Source organism: Schizosaccharomyces cryophilus (assembly GCF_000004155.1).
Source record: "Schizosaccharomyces cryophilus OY26 unplaced genomic scaffold supercont4.2, whole genome shotgun sequence".
Taxonomy (NCBI): Eukaryota; Fungi; Ascomycota; class Schizosaccharomycetes; order Schizosaccharomycetales; family Schizosaccharomycetaceae; genus Schizosaccharomyces; species Schizosaccharomyces cryophilus.
This window is the reverse complement of record NW_013185625.1, coordinates 974,720-990,681: the sequence shown is the minus strand read 5'-3', so window position 1 is coordinate 990,681 and position 15,962 is coordinate 974,720. Positions and strand designations below refer to the sequence as shown.

At 36.5% G+C, this 15,962-nt stretch overlaps 7 protein-coding genes across 7 annotated transcripts; 5 read left to right on the top strand and 2 right to left on the bottom strand.

Moving 5' to 3' along the window:
* The first annotated feature begins 693 nt into the window (after positions 1-693).
* Positions 694-3,117, top strand: SPOG_01989 (GNS1/SUR4 family protein). The gene is made up of 2 exons (XM_013167093.1): positions 694-1,888; positions 1,945-3,117. Exons 1-2 carry the CDS (start codon positions 1,679-1,681, stop codon positions 2,395-2,397), a joined length of 663 nt encoding a protein of 220 aa, XP_013022547.1. The 5' UTR covers positions 694-1,678; the 3' UTR covers positions 2,398-3,117.
* Positions 3,118-3,241: 124 nt separating this feature from the next.
* SPOG_01988 (gamma tubulin complex subunit Mod21) lies at positions 3,242-5,705 on the top strand. Its single transcript, XM_013167092.1, has 2 exons — positions 3,242-3,596; positions 3,646-5,705. Exons 1-2 carry the CDS (start codon positions 3,433-3,435, stop codon positions 5,540-5,542), a joined length of 2,061 nt encoding a protein of 686 aa, XP_013022546.1. The 5' UTR covers positions 3,242-3,432; the 3' UTR covers positions 5,543-5,705.
* Positions 5,521-6,884, bottom strand: SPOG_01987 (nucleoside diphosphate kinase Ndk1). Its single transcript, XM_013167091.1, has one exon. It carries the CDS (start codon positions 6,184-6,186, stop codon positions 5,731-5,733), a length of 456 nt encoding a protein of 151 aa, XP_013022545.1. The 5' UTR covers positions 6,187-6,884; the 3' UTR covers positions 5,521-5,730.
* A 211-nt stretch (positions 6,885-7,095) lies between these two features.
* On the top strand, positions 7,096-8,901 carry SPOG_01986 (STE/STE20/PAKA protein kinase Shk2; the record flags this gene model as incomplete). Its single annotated transcript, XM_013167090.1, has 1 exon — positions 7,096-8,901. One exon carries the CDS (start codon positions 7,096-7,098, stop codon positions 8,899-8,901), a length of 1,806 nt encoding a protein of 601 aa, XP_013022544.1.
* A 164-nt stretch (positions 8,902-9,065) lies between these two features.
* On the top strand, positions 9,066-10,523 carry SPOG_01985 (calcium channel regulatory subunit Yam8; the record flags this gene model as incomplete). Its single annotated transcript, XM_013167089.1, has 1 exon — positions 9,066-10,523. The coding sequence occupies one exon, from the start codon at positions 9,066-9,068 to the stop codon at positions 10,521-10,523; it is 1,458 nt and encodes a 485-aa protein (XP_013022543.1).
* Positions 10,524-11,025: 502 nt separating this feature from the next.
* On the top strand, positions 11,026-12,968 carry SPOG_01984 (protoporphyrinogen oxidase). Its single transcript, XM_013167088.1, has one exon. The coding sequence runs from the start codon at positions 11,415-11,417 to the stop codon at positions 12,876-12,878; it is 1,464 nt and encodes a 487-aa protein (XP_013022542.1). The 5' UTR covers positions 11,026-11,414; the 3' UTR covers positions 12,879-12,968.
* SPOG_01983 (heat shock protein Lhs1) lies at positions 12,912-15,725 on the bottom strand. Its single transcript, XM_013167087.1, has one exon. The coding sequence runs from the start codon at positions 15,658-15,660 to the stop codon at positions 13,105-13,107; it is 2,556 nt and encodes an 851-aa protein (XP_013022541.1). The 5' UTR covers positions 15,661-15,725; the 3' UTR covers positions 12,912-13,104.
* Positions 15,726-15,962: the final 237 nt, after the last annotated feature.

Sequence of the window (15,962 nt, the reverse complement as noted above, 5' to 3'; positions counted from 1 at the left end):
GCGTTTTATAGTTATACAACTGATATACGGCAACTTAATTGGGAAAGAAAATACAGAAATTGGGTTAACAATAGTATTCAGAATGAACTTGATGTCTCATCCATTCATTTCCCAAGAATACTCACTCAAAGGGAGCGAAGCTAATTTCTTTCTTCATTTGCTTTTTTTTCCAATTTTCTTATTTTTTTTCTTTTTCGTTCATGACATGATTTTCACTAACAAGATCGGTTGATTCACGTGAATAATGACGCTATTATGAACTTTTGGATCAAAGCAATTTCATATTAAAGAATAGAGAGCGGTCTCATTTTTACGGTTACATTCCTTCAAGGTACGTTTGGAACCAATTTTTGGTGTTTGGATTTCAAAACTTGTCAGACACAGCTTAAAACACTGGATACCATTGTTCTATCTACCCTTTTCTTCTTTCAATATTGAATACTAAAAGATTTATTCAATATATTTATATTTTCTTTTTCCTTTCCTTTCCTTTCCATTCACATTCTTTCTCACTTATCTCAAAGCACTTCTCATATTTCCCAATTCTTGTTGTTTAACGTACTTCGTTATTCAGATATTGCATAATTTGTTTATACTCTTAAAGTTTTAGCTATCCCCACATTCACTTCTACGCGACTTTATTACGTCTTGCTTGTCGTTTATTTCGTCTGATTTTCATCCTGGCATCGCATAGTGAACCTTTGCGTCATGCCTTCTCATACTCATTCCTATAACACCGTGTTCGCCATAGAGAACGATTCGATGGCTTCTAATATAAAAAATTTTAACATTAATTCTCAATTTCAAACTCCGTTTTGGTAAGTTTTTATGTATTTGGGCATTTTCAATGTTCTCCTACTCGTCACTCTGCTCTGATCTGCCCTGCTCCATTCTTTCTCATTTTTAATATGCTTCATAGTTCTTTCTCTTTTGATTTTCTCAGTTCAAAGTAATTTTAGAACCATTTCAATTACTGCCTATGCTTATTTCTGTGTATACCCATTTATTGCTACTTTGGATGTCATCTTGACATCAGTATTTCTCGTTTGCTACTCATACTGATTCGTATATGTTTTCGTTTTCTCTTCTCTGTTGCTTCTTCTATTATTTTCGTGTCCTATTTTTTTGTTCCTTTCTTTGTGATTAGAATCGTTCATTTGTTTCATACAAACTTCATTATTGGGTTCCCTCTTTCAGTCTTGTAAATTGTGATTTCAGCAACCCTCTTTACATGCATTAAAGTGATATACCGCACTTTAACATACTGGTCATATCCAAATTGTTTGGGTTATAACGAGACATCCTTTTCGGTTCTTATTTATGAAGCTGGTTCTTGGGGAAAGGAATATGCTTGGAATGAAGGGAATGGGAGTAGGAAAACAACACTCGTTCATGACACATGACCATGGATGTCTGGTGATTGATGAAATTTGTAAATGGATTGTTGCTCCCTTTTCTTGTCGCAATCAATTCTGATGGGCTTTTTGTTTATGTATTTAATATTTACTAACAAAGATGGTTTTATAGGAGTTGGCTAAATACTTTCTCAGAAGCTGTTTTCGGAAAGAGCATTTCCTCTTTTAACTTTGTAGTAGGAAAAACCCATCTCTCTTCGTTCTCTTCCGTTGTTTTCATTACCACCGCTTACTATGTTTTAATTTATGTTGGAAGTAAAGTCATGAAACATCGTTCCCCCATCCGTCTAAAAAGAATATTTCAGTATTACAATCTTGTTTTTTCGATTACCTCCGGCATTCTTGCCCTATTGATTTTTGAACAAGTCGCTCCCATCATTTATCAGCACGGATTCTTCTTTTCTATATGCAATGAAAAGGCCTGGACACAACCTCTTCTCTTTCTTTACTACTGTGCTTTTATTTCTAAATTTGTACGTACACGTTACAACTCTATGTTTTAATTGAATTGATGTCTAACTTATCGTAGCTTGAATTGGCTGATACTTACTTTTTGGTACTACGTAAAAAACCCCTTCAATTCCTTCATTGCTATCATCATGGAGCCACAGTTCTTTTGGTCTATTCTCAAATTGTTGGAAGAACCTCGATTTCTTGGCTAATCATTGAGATTAATCTATTGGTTCATGTGGTCATGTATTATTACTATTACCTTGCTGCCAAGGGTGTTCAAGTTTCTTGGAAAAAGTGGGTTACTCGCTTTCAGATCATTCAGTTTTTTGCCGATTTAGGCTTTATTTATTTTGTTGTCGGAACCGAAGTTATGTACCGTTCGAAATTTTACAGAAAGTACTGTATGGGCCATTGTTCTGGTCAGCCATTTGCAGCCGTTTGTGGACTTATTACAATTTCTTCTTACCTGATCCTATTTATATTTTTTTATCATAAGACCTACAAAAAAGTCTTGCTGCAAAGAAAGTAAAGCAAGATACCTGCTCGAATACTTCAGAAAATTCACAATAGAAGGTCTTTTCGAAAAAACAATACTTCGATAACCGAAGTTAGCTGCAATACTCTTGTTAGCAACCTGGGTCGTATGTCTTCCGGCTTGAGTAAAGACAATTAATTAGTAATCTTTTGGATCATTTTTTACCCTTTTTGGACTCGAGTCGACATGACTATTCTTTTCAAACTTGCTTTCGCATACGCTTCGTACATTCGTTTCATTATGTACATATACGAAAGCAGTCCTCTTAATAAGTGATTTGAGCAAACAAACACTGAAGCAAGAAAAAACCCCCCATGAAAAGTTCAACGACTTCTCTCAAAGTAAGAGTGATGTCCTTTCTTTTTTTTGGCTTTTTATATGGATTTATGAAAGAAAGGCGTTCATCCATGTACGTATTCGCAATACTATCATGCTTATGCCAGTTGCGTCAGAATACGAGTGGTTTTTACTGCATCTGCCTTATTTCTTGAATGCATTCTTTTATTTCATTTACTTTCTATTTAGCTTATTGATCTAGTCGCCCTCTTTTGGTCATGCATTCCAATGCTTTAATCTCATTTACTTGATATTATCTGTTGAATTCAATCAAATGTTTAACAGTTGCTTTTTTAAGTTGTTCAACAATTTGTACATATTGTAATTCCAATTATGGAATTCTTCCTGGTATATAAAAAAATTACATGATGCTGACGGTTTGTTTTTGTTTTGATAAATTTCATTGTAGTTTCACTCAATATAGGAAGCTCTTATTCTTAATATACTGTTTCTAGACTTCAATTTTCCACAACATGTTGTTTCGTATATAAAACGCAGCTTGCAAGCTTTTGACAGATATTTACCTTCCACGCATAACTAGAGTACTAGCAGTTATTTGGTTAATTTAGTAGTCAGCGATTTAAGTATTATTAATACCAATCTAGTTCAAACAATTCTCATGTTTTCGGGAGGAAAAGTGAACATCTAGTATTTATACTTTAAGCGTGAACAAATTCGATGAAATAGGAGTTGATGGTTACAAAGAAGAATATTGATACTTTGGAAGCTCTTTGGAAACATTTAAAAAACACAGAAGATACTCCTGACCAAAAATGGATTAAAAGATGCCTAGAAATTATTCATAATACGCCGAGTCGTACTTTGGTGTTCAACGAAGTGATGGAAAGGCTCTATAGGTATGGTAACGAAATGGTTTATTTCTTTTATTCATAACTAAATAAAAAGGGTTTCTGAGAAGATGTCAATTTTGGGTCGTGAGGATTTGGAAGTACCTCTCCTTGATGCATGTAAACTACTCGAGCAAAAGACTACTAATCTTAAGGAAGAATTTTTGCATGCTCAATTTTTGACAATATTACTAGAGCTGTCAAGAAATCCCCTTGAAATCCGTAATGCGCAATTCCCCAGTAAAAAGGAAGATTTTCAAGCTGAAACAGAGTCGCGTCTTATGAATGAAGAGCTACGTTCATTAAGTGGAGATCATTGGGAAGAACAAGATTGGATGGAAATAACTAGTGAGGAAGAAGTAGACGAAGAAGAAGGTTTTGGTGATTTGTCAGTAGAAAAGTCCCAATCCTCTACGCTAACTGATGAAAAGCAAACAAGGAATGTTAGACAAGATGATTCCAAACCATGGAAGTTACATTCTTTAACTAAAATCACCGTACCCTATGTTAAGAATGAAGCTACTGCAGGCTTTAAGAGGCTAAAACCTTTTATGTTTTTTCATGAGAGCAGTAATTTAGAAGATAAAGATGTTTCAGAAAGATGGTTTGTTAAGGATGTTATCTACATGCTATTAGGGCTTCCTAGTTTTTTCTTTCACACTCACGATACTGGGACTGTAGAGGTTAGACATCAAATGCTTCCCAAAGTGAAAATGCTTACTCATAAATTGATGTATAGCATTTTGGATGTCTTTGCAAATTACGGCTCCTGTTTGAATAACTATCGAAATCTCTTGAAAAGCTTATCGGAGAACAATGTGAGTCAGGTAAATATAAATCACAGGTCTGAAATTGTTAGAAAAGAACGTATTTTTCCATATCTAGGGCAACCTTTAGAAACCTGTTTAAAAGAGCTACAAAAACGATTGCACAAGCTAGAGTCTGAGATATACCAAGCAATGACAAAGTCGACTCTATTCCAGGCGTATATCGATCTATCCCCAATTATTTTTTGTTTGACGAATTATTTGAAGATTTTCAATACTTCAAACACCGTTTGGGATGTGGTAGAGAAACTTGACATCCTAAAGCAGCAGAAACGTGAGGAGCATGTCTATAATTTCCTTTTCAAATCTTCATGCACGGCACTTATACGATGGCTATTTCGGTTTGTTGGTTATCTGCATGCTGAGAAGATTCCACAATACGTGAAAAAAACTGCCTTGTTGATGAAGCAGCTGAATCTCGAGAAAGATGGTCAGGAGGAAGTGCTGCAAGACTTGGAAAACTCTTCCGTTTACGAAAGTACTTTTTCTTTTGCAGCAGTGCTGTTGCAATTGGAAGTGTATTTACAAGCAAGGAAAACGAATTTACCATTAACTGGAATTGAAAGGAAAGTTTTAGGAGAATTTACTCCCCTCTCAGAGCTAAATGCGTTAATTCAAAAGTATGAATCTGCCAAGGATATATTGCTACTCAAGGAACAAAGCAAATTGACATATGGTCATTTTGTATTCATTCGAACATGCCTTGAATATTTTATGTTTTTGCAGAATGAAATGCAAAAGATATTATCGGACGAAAGCGATTTGAATAGTGACGTTAGCTTTTTTGGGACGAAAATGGAGCCATACTACAACGGTTTGGGTGTAGAGGCCGTCGTAGAGCGATTTCTGCAGGATGTGTTTACCGAAGATGTATTAGAGATTCTACAGCATGAAGCTTTAAGCTGTCAACAAGATGTGTTTGCGAATATCATGGAAAAAATATTTTCTACAGATTCACCTTCAACTTCAGAATGGAATGAAACAAACGAAAAGGTACAAGAACGCTGTGATATTTTCGTGAAGCTCTCCAATATTCTATTGCATCCTGATCGGCCCGTTGATCCAGGTGCTTATTGTTGTAGGAGGCGTTTTTCAGAGTTACTTTTATTGATCGTCCCTGAAGTTTAAAAAAAACAGGCCAATCTACAAAGAGCGGGGCTTAAACTACATATTTGCATAAGAATTTTAATGATCTTATTGAGGATTCAAGTCATCAATATCTGGTGTATTCATAATATACGCTGCGTGGCTTCGTAAATGAATCGTAAGAAATAAAATGAACGACATGGTAAAAGAGAAAGTCAGAATCATTCTATCTATTCGTAAATCCAACCTTCGATAGCACGATCATATTGCTGAATCTCGGTAGGTTGGAACCACAAGTTGATTTCGTACTTGGCACTATCAACCGAGTCTGAACCGTGACAAACGTTTCTTCCAAGATCAATACCATAATCACCGCGAATAGTACCAGGGGCGGAATTCAAAGGATTTGTAGCTCCAAGCATAGCACGGCCCGTCTTCACTACATCCTTTCCTTCCCAGACCATGGCGCAAACAGGACCGGAACCCATAAATCCGACAAGCTTTTCAAAGAACGGCTTTCCTTTGTGTTCATCATAATGTTTCTCAAGGAGACTGCGATCAGGAACGATTAACTTTATAGCGCGAAGCTTGTAGCCTCGACGTTCAAACCTGGTAATGATAGGACCAATAAGTCCACGTTGGACAGCATCAGGCTTAATAGCAAGAAAAGTTTGTTCTTGACTCATTATATGGTAGGAATACTGCTTGTTGACTGAAGGGTGGTGTGGTTGGTAGATGGATAGTTATGACTTTAAACCCTAATAAATAGAGTGTGTGCCTTTCCGGGGAGTTACAAACCGCGTCATTGAGTATTTACCTTGTAAACAAAAAAACAAAGACAGAAATGATTGGAAATGAAGTGAGAAAAAGATAAAATAAAAACAGTTAGAGAAAATAGAAATATACTACTAGTAGAAAAAAGGTGCCTACTGTCGTTTCCATTCGATGGACCCAAATTTGACTTTTGATAGCATATTCTGTTGAGAATCAAAACTAATTTGAAACGAAGACAAGAATGGTCTAAGAGATTTTTCCATAATGGGAAAAACAAAGACTTAAAGCAGTATCCTAAGAGTTCCCTCCACGAGGTAGCAATCCTTTGAAGCCATGTTCGAAGGAACTGCAGAATTCTAACGCTGTTTTCCTAAATACGCATAGATAAAAGAGCGATTAATTTTTTTGTAGTCTTGAATGCTTAAGCCTTCGTAAACGGAAGGGATGAATGTCTCCAAGAATCGTTGCTTATTACTTGTCAGCATGATGAAGGGTTCTTTTTGTTCGTTAAATTATTCATTGAAAAACTTAGTTATTAATCAGTTTATAAGAGAAATAAGAGAAAAGAGTTTAAAGGAATTGGAAAAGGCTCTATAGTTTATTGTTTTCATGAATGATTGAGTTTGTTTACTCTCTTTACACGACACGTCATTAGGATGGAATTTCATTAAACTTTCTTTGTTTACGCGTTTCTTTGTTCTCAAACGAATCATGCGGTTCTTTATTTCAGAAATGAAGAAATAGAAACGAAAAAGAAAAAAAGAAGATAAAAAAGGTGAATTTGAATTATTACAAACTTGTTTCTCCCTTCTTGATGAAAAATGTTAATCACTGTTCGTGGTGAACTAGTAGAAATTCCTTCCCTCACAGATATAAAGCAGTCGGGAAAAGGAGTTGTACGCGAGGGATGGGTGATGTTAAAGGAAGAAAAAGTAAAGTATCTTCCATGGACGAAGAAATGGCTTGTCCTTTCTCATAATTCTATTTCCATCTATAAAAACAGCAAATCAGATACAGCTCAATGGACGATTCTTTTAAAGGACATTGAAAAAGTAGAGCGTTCCAAATCCAGGACTTTTTGTTTTCGAGTGAAATCTAAAACTTATCAATCCACCACAGTCTTTCAGGCTCTTGAAATTTCAGTCTCAAATAACATGGATTGCTATGAGTGGATGGATGCCATTTCAGCTAGAATTTTGTCCAACAAGGTTTCGGGGCCCATGGATCCTAAACACGAAGTACATGTAGGAGTTGATAATCACGGTAAATACATCGGGCTTCCCAAAGAATGGTCTATCTTGCTCAGAAGCAGCTCAGCTTATACCCATGACTTTCTTGAAGAGCCTAAATCAGTCATCCAAGCGTTCGACGGTTACAACGAAGAATGTTCCTATCAAAAAAATTCCCCTGAAACTGAAAATCAAGTGGAAATGAAAGGCTCAATTATTCAATATAGATCTCCTGTGTTTTCTCCTTCAGCTATGTCAGATGAGGCATCTCTTCACAATTCTGATTCTACGACTGCAACCTCTTCGTATGATGATGGAGACCAACTGACGCTAAATTATCATGTCTCTAAGAAAATAAGCAAAAACTCTAGTGAAACGTCTTTAGGCTCTTCTAATGAATCGAATGCCTTGGTTTTCTCAGCCAACAATAAAATCCAGCCCGTTCCTTCCATCCCTAATAAAAATGATGTGGCCTCCAATGCGAAGTTAACAGAGAAACAAGCAATGGAAATCTTAAAGGTCTCCGTTACACCAAAGGATCCAAACCTTATTTTTTCTATAAAGCACAAGCTTGGTCAGGGTGCTTCAGGATCAGTGTATTTGGCCAAGGTCAAAGCGGGAAATCAAGTATACAAGGATGAGCTGGTAGCCGTTAAAAGTATGGATCTTCACTTTCAGAATCGGAAAGAGCTGATCTTAAATGAAATAACCGTCATGCGTGAGTCGTTTCACCCAAACATAGTTAGCTTCCTTGATGCTTTTCTCATTAAAGACCGGCATTTATGGGTTATAATGGAGTATATGAATGCTGGGTCTCTAACAAATATTATTCAACAGCACAAACTTACCGAAGAACACGTTGCTCGTATTTGCCTAGAAATATGTAAAGGCATCCAACACTTGCATGCACGCAATGTGATCCATAGGGATATCAAAAGCGACAATGTGCTTCTGGATAAGCAAGGGAACATAAAAATTACGGATTTTGGTTTTTGCGCACGCCTCATGGACCGCTCTCATAAGCGTGTAACTATGGTCGGGACGCCGTATTGGATGGCTCCTGAAATTATTAAACAACAAAAATATGGAACAAAGGTTGATATTTGGAGTCTTGGGATAATGATTATTGAAATGCTTGAAAACGAGCCTCCTTACCTTCGAGAAGACCCCATCAAAGCATTGTACATGATTGCAAAAACAGGAGCTCCTTCTCTAAAAAAACCAGAACTTGTATCAAAAGAATTACATTCTTTTTTAAACTCTTGCTTAAATAGTGAGACAATTTTTAGAGCGACTGCCGCTGAACTGTTAAACCACACCTTTCTTCGTCGAGCATGTTCACCTAAGAGCTTAATTCCTTTAATTTCTTTTGACAGTGTCAAACCCCATAATCATTAAGATTTATGATTGTTTATGAAAATTTCAAATTTGTTTAATTTATAAGCTTACTATTAGCGACCGTTTTCTTGTATTTACTTGTATTTTGTGCTCCTTTACCTAGGAACCATCATTTGCTGCTCAGGGTTTTTGAAATTTAATTTATATTATTTTGCTCTTTATTTATGATAAAAATTCCTTTCATCCTTTTACTTTTCTTTGCTTTCGTCTGTTTTTTAGCGACTAACATTGCAGCTATCAGTTATAATTCTTTGAGCCTCAATGGTACGGTTGTAGGAAGTATAGAAGATCAGAGTGTAGTATATTACAACCTTTCTTGGCCAGGAGGACAGGCTGCGACCATCAATTTGACGCTTTCAACTTGCTCTACGTATGAAGGTTCTAGCAGTTTAATCCTCTATGCGTCCAATTATTCTTTCGATAATTCGCTTGCTTTAGGAAATTACTCGTATTCTTTAACAGATCTCGGGTTGACTTCTTTGTCGGTGACCGGGTACTCGCCGATGTTCATTGCGGTTTCTAGCAGTGATTCTCAATATAGTAAAAGTTATATTGGGAACAATCGTGATACTTCTTCTAATAGTGCTTACCAAACCCAGTATGAGCTGTCTGCTGGAAATAATTTTACCTTTACTCAGTACAATGAAGCGAAATTTTTGTATGCGCAAGATACAGACTTTCAAGCGGCTCTGCTAATTACTGGTAATCTCACGACGAACGATACGTCTGTCATTCCAAACTATGAAATTTTTGTTAACCCAACCTACTCGACGTTTGATAAACAAATCGGGAAACTTTCAAATTCGTTCTGTGCTTACCGAAGCAATCCTTCTACCCTTAATATCAATAATGCAGATTTGTCTATGACAGTACGTGGTTTAGGTCCATTTGCGAAGGAACAATTTTACTTGAAAGGATTATCACCCAACACCTCATATACTGCATATCTGGTCAAGCCCAATGCCAACGCATCCGGCGGTACGACATATCCTCCTATTACTTTTACGACAAAGGTTGGAACGACATGTCAATTAATCTATGATTTGGAATTTTGTTCTGAAGTAGCTTATTCCGTTCCTGGAAATTCTGCTTCGTATTCAGCTTTATCGTTAGCTTCATGGTACGACCAGCAAGCTTTTGGCTATTACAAAAACTTTACCTATACGTTGGATCAGTATCCATGCAATGCCACAGCATTATCCATTTATTCTCTTCTTCGTAATTGCAGTGATTGTCTACATAGCTATAAGAATTGGCTATGTGCTGCTATCATCCCTCGTTGCGCAGATATAACGGATAACAGCACTTTTCTTGTTTACAGGAATAATAACTCAAGATATCCATTAATTGACCATGTCATTCGACCCGGTCCATATAAAGAAGTCCTTCCGTGCTCTCATCTTTGTTATACGTTAGCTTCTAGTTGTCCTGCAGACTTAGGACTTGCTTGCCCTGACCATGGATATGGATTAGAAGAATCTTATGGTGATATTAGCAATGCTACTGGTGTAATTTCGTGTAATGCACCTGGCGTGGAATTTTACGAAAGCGTTGCAAGCTTATTACAGAAACCTTGGTTATCTTTCCTAATTCTTTTTTTAACATGGAGTTTAGTTCTTTAATGTCTTTTCGCTTTTGTTTGAACTACGTTCTATGTTTCGATGGCTTCAGTATGATTGGTTTGAACAACATTTCAATGAGTTGAAGCTAAAGTTTCCGTTTTGTTTTTAAGCGGTTTTCTGTATCAGCATGTTCTCTCTCTCTCTCTCTCTCTCTCTCTCTCTCTCTTTCTACGTTTTTTTTTTTTTTTTTTTTTTTTAATTTTTGCATCATGGTCTTAACAATTAATCAAAATGTATATATATATTTACCACAAGGCAGATGAACATGAGAGGTAAAAAAGGAATCAATTATTTATAATACAGTATAAACATGAGGAAAACGAACGTTATACGAGAATGTAATGGCAACTCTATTGTTTAACAAATATACTATAAACTGATTACTAGAAAAAAAGCGTGCCGATATTTTTTCTTGTAAAATTAGTTTCAATTGATCCTTCTTAGAGTTATAAGCACTGCAGTTCTCATACTTAGAAAGTATTATATCTTATTGCTTTGACGATTGTTGATATAAAAAGCTTCGAGCGCCATAAATTTTGATGTATGAACTGCTATTAAATAGTGTCTTTCTAAAAATCATATTTAATAATCACAAAGAACTTAAAAAGAATATTTATTCTTTTCTATTGTCATTATATTAATCACATGAAATTCCAATTGTTTCGTTGTTGGTTACCCTGCATCTCGACGTAAAACTTCCTTGATCATCAATAATCATCGTCTATTATTGAATTCTTAATAATACAAAATTGTAGTGTCTTGGATTTCTATTTATGTACAAAATTAAGTGAAAGGTCTCCAATTTTCTTTAAAAGAAAAACGCCTGATCTTTGAGTTCGACCAACTTTTCTGTTTCCTTATGAGTTTTCCGAAACCTATTAGCTTTTAAATATGAAAGTTGCAATCTGTGGAGGTGGAATTGCTGGATTAAGTACTGCATTCTATTTATCCAGGTTAATTCCAACATGTCAAATTGATTTATATGAACAAGGCTCAAGGTTAGGAGGTTGGCTTCAATCTGTCAAGATACCCACTTCATCATCTCCTACAGGAAACGTCTTATTCGAACAAGGACCGAGGACTCTACGCCCTTCTGGTTTGGCTGGTTTGGCAACAGTGGACTTGTTGAAGCAATTGAAGATGGAAGAAAACATCAAGCCAATTTTAAAAGATTCACCAAGTGCAAAGAACAAATACATATACTACCCAAACAGATTGAATGCCATCCCGTCTGGTGCATTCCAAGCTCTTAAATCTGTAACACAACCAGCTCTTCGAGTAGTACCCTTTGCGCTTTTGCGAGACCTTTTTCAAAAAAGAAAACTAGATATCGAAGATGAAAGTATTGGGTCTTTTATGGAACGGCGATTTGGGAAAATGTTTACTCATCGATTAATGAGCTCACTGATAAATGGAATTTATGCTGGTGACTTACATTCTTTGTCTCTACGATCTACTATGTTTGGATTTTTAGCAGATGTTGAAAGAAAATATGGAAGCATTATTCTAGGAATAATTCTGGCTTCAATTCGAGGAGAATTGTTGACTGAAAAACAAAAACTACTAAGGGCTTCTTTACTAAAGAATCAAGGTACAAAAGAACTTTTCCAATCTTTACGGTCTTCTTCAATGATCTCCCTAGAGAACGGAATTGAAAGCATAGCCTCCAACTTAAATGCCTTTCTTGATGCTTCCTCAAACGTAAGCATTCGTTTCAACCAGCCGGTTACAAAACTAGCCCTATCCGATTCAGGTGATAAAATTGATGTTAACAATTGTCGGTATGATTACGCAGTCTTTGCCATGTCTTCAAATCAATTATCACAGTTATTGCCTTCCCCTCCTATGAGCACTCCAACTAGTAGTGTTTATGTTGTGAACTTATTTTACCAGGATGCCTCTATGTTAAACCATAAAGGATTTGGATATTTGGTACCCCTTCATTTACCCAATAACCCAAACCATATTTTAGGTGTCGTTTTTGACAGTGAACAAAACAATCCCGAGCAAGGGACCAAACTTACCGTCATGATGGGAGGTTCTAGTTATGCAAAGGACCCAAAGTGTATCCCAACAACGCCAGATGAAGCCGTCAGCTACGCAACAGAGGCTGTGAAGCAATCCTTAGGTATTCATATTTCTCCTGATCTTGCAAACGCAACTTTACAACAAAATTGTATTCCCCAATACAAGGTAGGTCATCAACTTCACTTGGATAATGTTCAGTCTTGGATTAAAGAGAATCTCCAAGGACGACTTTACCTTACTGGAAGCTGGTTCAACGGAGTTAGTATAGGAGATTGCATTTTAAATGGTTACAAAACGGCCCAAGAAATTTCCCTAAAAGGTCAATAAATCTCATAGTTTACATTATGTCACTAAATTAATGACAACCTTATAGTTTAAAATATAGTTATTCAATAACATTTCGTATTCTAAAGGCTATCAAATCAGTCTATGTAATCTAGTTTTCTATCTCCAAGGTCATTTGGCCAGCTAAATAACTGAGCTCGTGCATAAAATCGGATTATTTTAGTTCTTACGTTTATTGATAAATAAAACAAGGTGTACAACATCGAGGTTAAAGTTCATCCTCAAAATCATTATCGTCGTTAGCTGAAGAAGTAGATTTGGCAGTCGTTGTATCCAAAGTCTCTGTGGAGGTTGGTTCCGAATCGCTTTCTGTAAAGCTTTTAGAGGACTCTGTAATCTCGTGATCGGCTTTTTCAGACGAAGGAGTAGCCTGAGATGAAGAGGAGGGTACTTTAGTTTTAGGCTTTAACTTCGGGTGTTGAAGTGAACGTCGAAGATATTCATATACCAAGTTTTGAAGTTTCTTAGTTTTATGATCCATTTCTGAAGTAGTGATAACAGGATCTTCGTATTCGGCTCTTGAGACATGCTTCTTCAAGTTATCATCGAGCCACGAAGTAATGTTTCCATATTGTTCACTTAATTTCTTATGAGAAGAATTACGGATGGACGCAACTCTCTTCACGTCTTTTTCATCATACTCCGTTAATGGATACGACGGGATATCAAAGCTAGACAAAAGAGCTTCCGCCCTCTCCATAGTCGAGTTAAGGTTTTCAAAACTCATTTTAAATTTTTGATTTTCATCATGACGATATGATATAGCATGAAGAATATCGTTGAGCTTCTTTTGCTTAGTTAAAACTTCATTCGTATCGGCGGTTGGACCAACTTCAATTAACCAGTCAAAATCTTCGACGGCTATTTGTTTCAAGGCTTTTGCTTCTTCTGAATTGGCGTATATTAATATTTCATCATCATCAGACAAACTTTGAGCTCGATAGAGCAAGCTTTCATATTCATTAAGAGCACTTTCATGTAAAACCTTGTTTTTATCTTTCAAAGAACGAAGCGCAAGCCTATCCGAAAACCTTTGAAGAGAATCATCAGACAATTCTTTATAACGTTTGTAAACAAAACCCAAGTTATGAAGCTCTAATGCTTCCTCGTTCAATTTCCCAGTATGATAGTTATTGAAAAGACTTTTAACTTTTCCTCCAATGCCAGAGGCTGAACCCGACTTATTCTCGCACGCCACGTATGAATGTACAGGGGTAAAGATTCCCTTAAATGAATCAACAGAGAATTCAAATAGTACATGCTTCTCAGAGCAGGAATCAGCTTGTTTCAAGGCTTCAGTTAAGTTATTAATACTGATTTCTCCAATAAGAGTACCGTCATTATAAACAGGTAAAGAAGGATGTGTTCCCAGGTCGCTGATATTCATAGCAACTAAATGGGAAGATCCATATGGAGTGGAATCAGGTAACGCAACTAATGAATGCATATTACTCAAAGTAAGTGAATAGGGTCTGTAAACTGCTCCTTGAACGAGGACAGGTTTTACACGGAAGCTACTAGTGAAACTAGCGCCATAAAAGGCAGCTCCTTTCACAGAAGCCTCATCGGCATTTACATTTTTTGAAACCTTATCACTCGTAACATAATCAGCTATAGCAGATTGAATAAAAGGAACACGTGATGTTCCTCCATGAAGAATAACAGAATCCAAGATTTCAAGGGATATGTTACCCTTCACTAGAGCTTCCTTGATCGGTAAAACCGCAGCGATAGCTAAATCCTGGCATAAAGATTCAAAAACTGAGCGAGTAATCTTCAGGCGAAAATCGATTCCTTCAGCTAATTCTTCTATTGAAGCATAGGCTTCAGAATTTGCAGACAAGACATGCTTGACCCGTAAAGATTCTTTCTCAAGGCGAGCAAGAGCTCGATTATTGTGGGATAAATCAATGTTATGCTTCTGTTGGAATGCCTCCTTCATGAAGTTCATAATTTTTCGATTAAGTTCATTTCCGCTTAAATCCAAGGTTGTAGAACTAGCCAAAGACCGGATACGAGTCATATTTTTGTCTTTACCTGAGGCTCTCTTAGGAATAGCATCGATAGCTACCAATGTAGCAGAACTCGAACCAGATCCGGCATCATAAACAATGTGGTAAACAGTATCTTCAGAGAAGGAGCGAGAAAGAGAATATTCCAGAGCCACTGCTAAACCATCGTCGATTAAAGCCAAGACGTTTTTGTTTAACAAACGTGCAGCATCGAGTAAAACAAACCGTTGTAGTTCATTAAAGTGAGGAGGAACGGTTAGAACTAAGTCATTGACAGGCTCTTCAGCCATTTCCTCAGCCAGGTTGATATAATGCTCCATAGTCATTGCGATGATTTCTTCTACTGTGTACGAATCCGTATCTGAAACGACAAAGGATACTCCAGATACCGACTCTTTATTTTCTTGAAGCTGTAATGCAGGATGCGTTTCTAAGTACTTCTGAGCCAAACTTGACTCCAATCCTGAAACATCCAGTAATTCTTTTACATCTCGAATAGAATGAGAGGGAGAACGAGTTGCCAGATTAGCAGCATCAACCCCAAAAAGTCGATCATCACCCTTAAAAGCAATTGCACTTTGTTCTTTACGTCGAGTATCCCTAGTCAACACAAGCTCGAGCGGAATACCAGATTTGATTAAAGCTGCTTTCGTCCATTCAGTACCATAATCGATAGCCAAGATTGGAGCGGAAATTACAGGCCATACAAATGAAACAAGGCCTGTAATAAACAAAAACAACGGAATCCTCATTGCAACCTCGAAAGAAATTGCTTGTGAATGGAAGAAGTCAAAAGGTATCCTGTTCCATGTAACCGGACATGTAATATAATCATAAAAAGGAGGGCGCTTTGTAATACCAATAATATCTTATAAAGGAGGAACAAATAAAAAGTCTCTGGCAAGATTGTACCTGGTTTGTTTTTTTCTATTTCATATTTATAGTTAAAAGGAAAAGAATCAATAATCGAATAGTGAGCAGATAATTTAGTCATGCTTGCTTTATGCAGCCTAATTATAAAAACGTACAGCTCTAAAGAGCTAGGGAATTATGT

What these genes read in the sequence shown, in the direction of transcription:
- SPOG_01989 (XM_013167093.1), top strand. Translation starts at nt 1,679, where the DNA reads ATGAAACATCGTTCCCCCATCCGTCTAAAAAGAATATTTCAGTATTAC. An exon ending in GTGCTTTTATTTCTAAATTT is followed by an intron (nt 1,889 to 1,944) that starts GTACGTACACGT and finishes AACTTATCGTAG; the next exon opens with CTTGAATTGGCTGATACTTA.
- SPOG_01984 (XM_013167088.1), top strand. Translation starts at nt 11,415, where the DNA reads ATGAAAGTTGCAATCTGTGGAGGTGGAATTGCTGGATTAAGTACTGCA.
- SPOG_01983 (XM_013167087.1), bottom strand. Translation starts at nt 15,660, where the DNA reads ATGAGGATTCCGTTGTTTTTGTTTATTACAGGCCTTGTTTCATTTGTA.
- SPOG_01988 (XM_013167092.1), top strand. Translation starts at nt 3,433, where the DNA reads ATGGTTACAAAGAAGAATATTGATACTTTGGAAGCTCTTTGGAAACAT. An exon ending in GTGATGGAAAGGCTCTATAG is followed by an intron (nt 3,597 to 3,645) that starts GTATGGTAACGA and finishes CTAAATAAAAAG; the next exon opens with GGTTTCTGAGAAGATGTCAA.
- SPOG_01987 (XM_013167091.1), bottom strand. Translation starts at nt 6,186, where the DNA reads ATGAGTCAAGAACAAACTTTTCTTGCTATTAAGCCTGATGCTGTCCAA.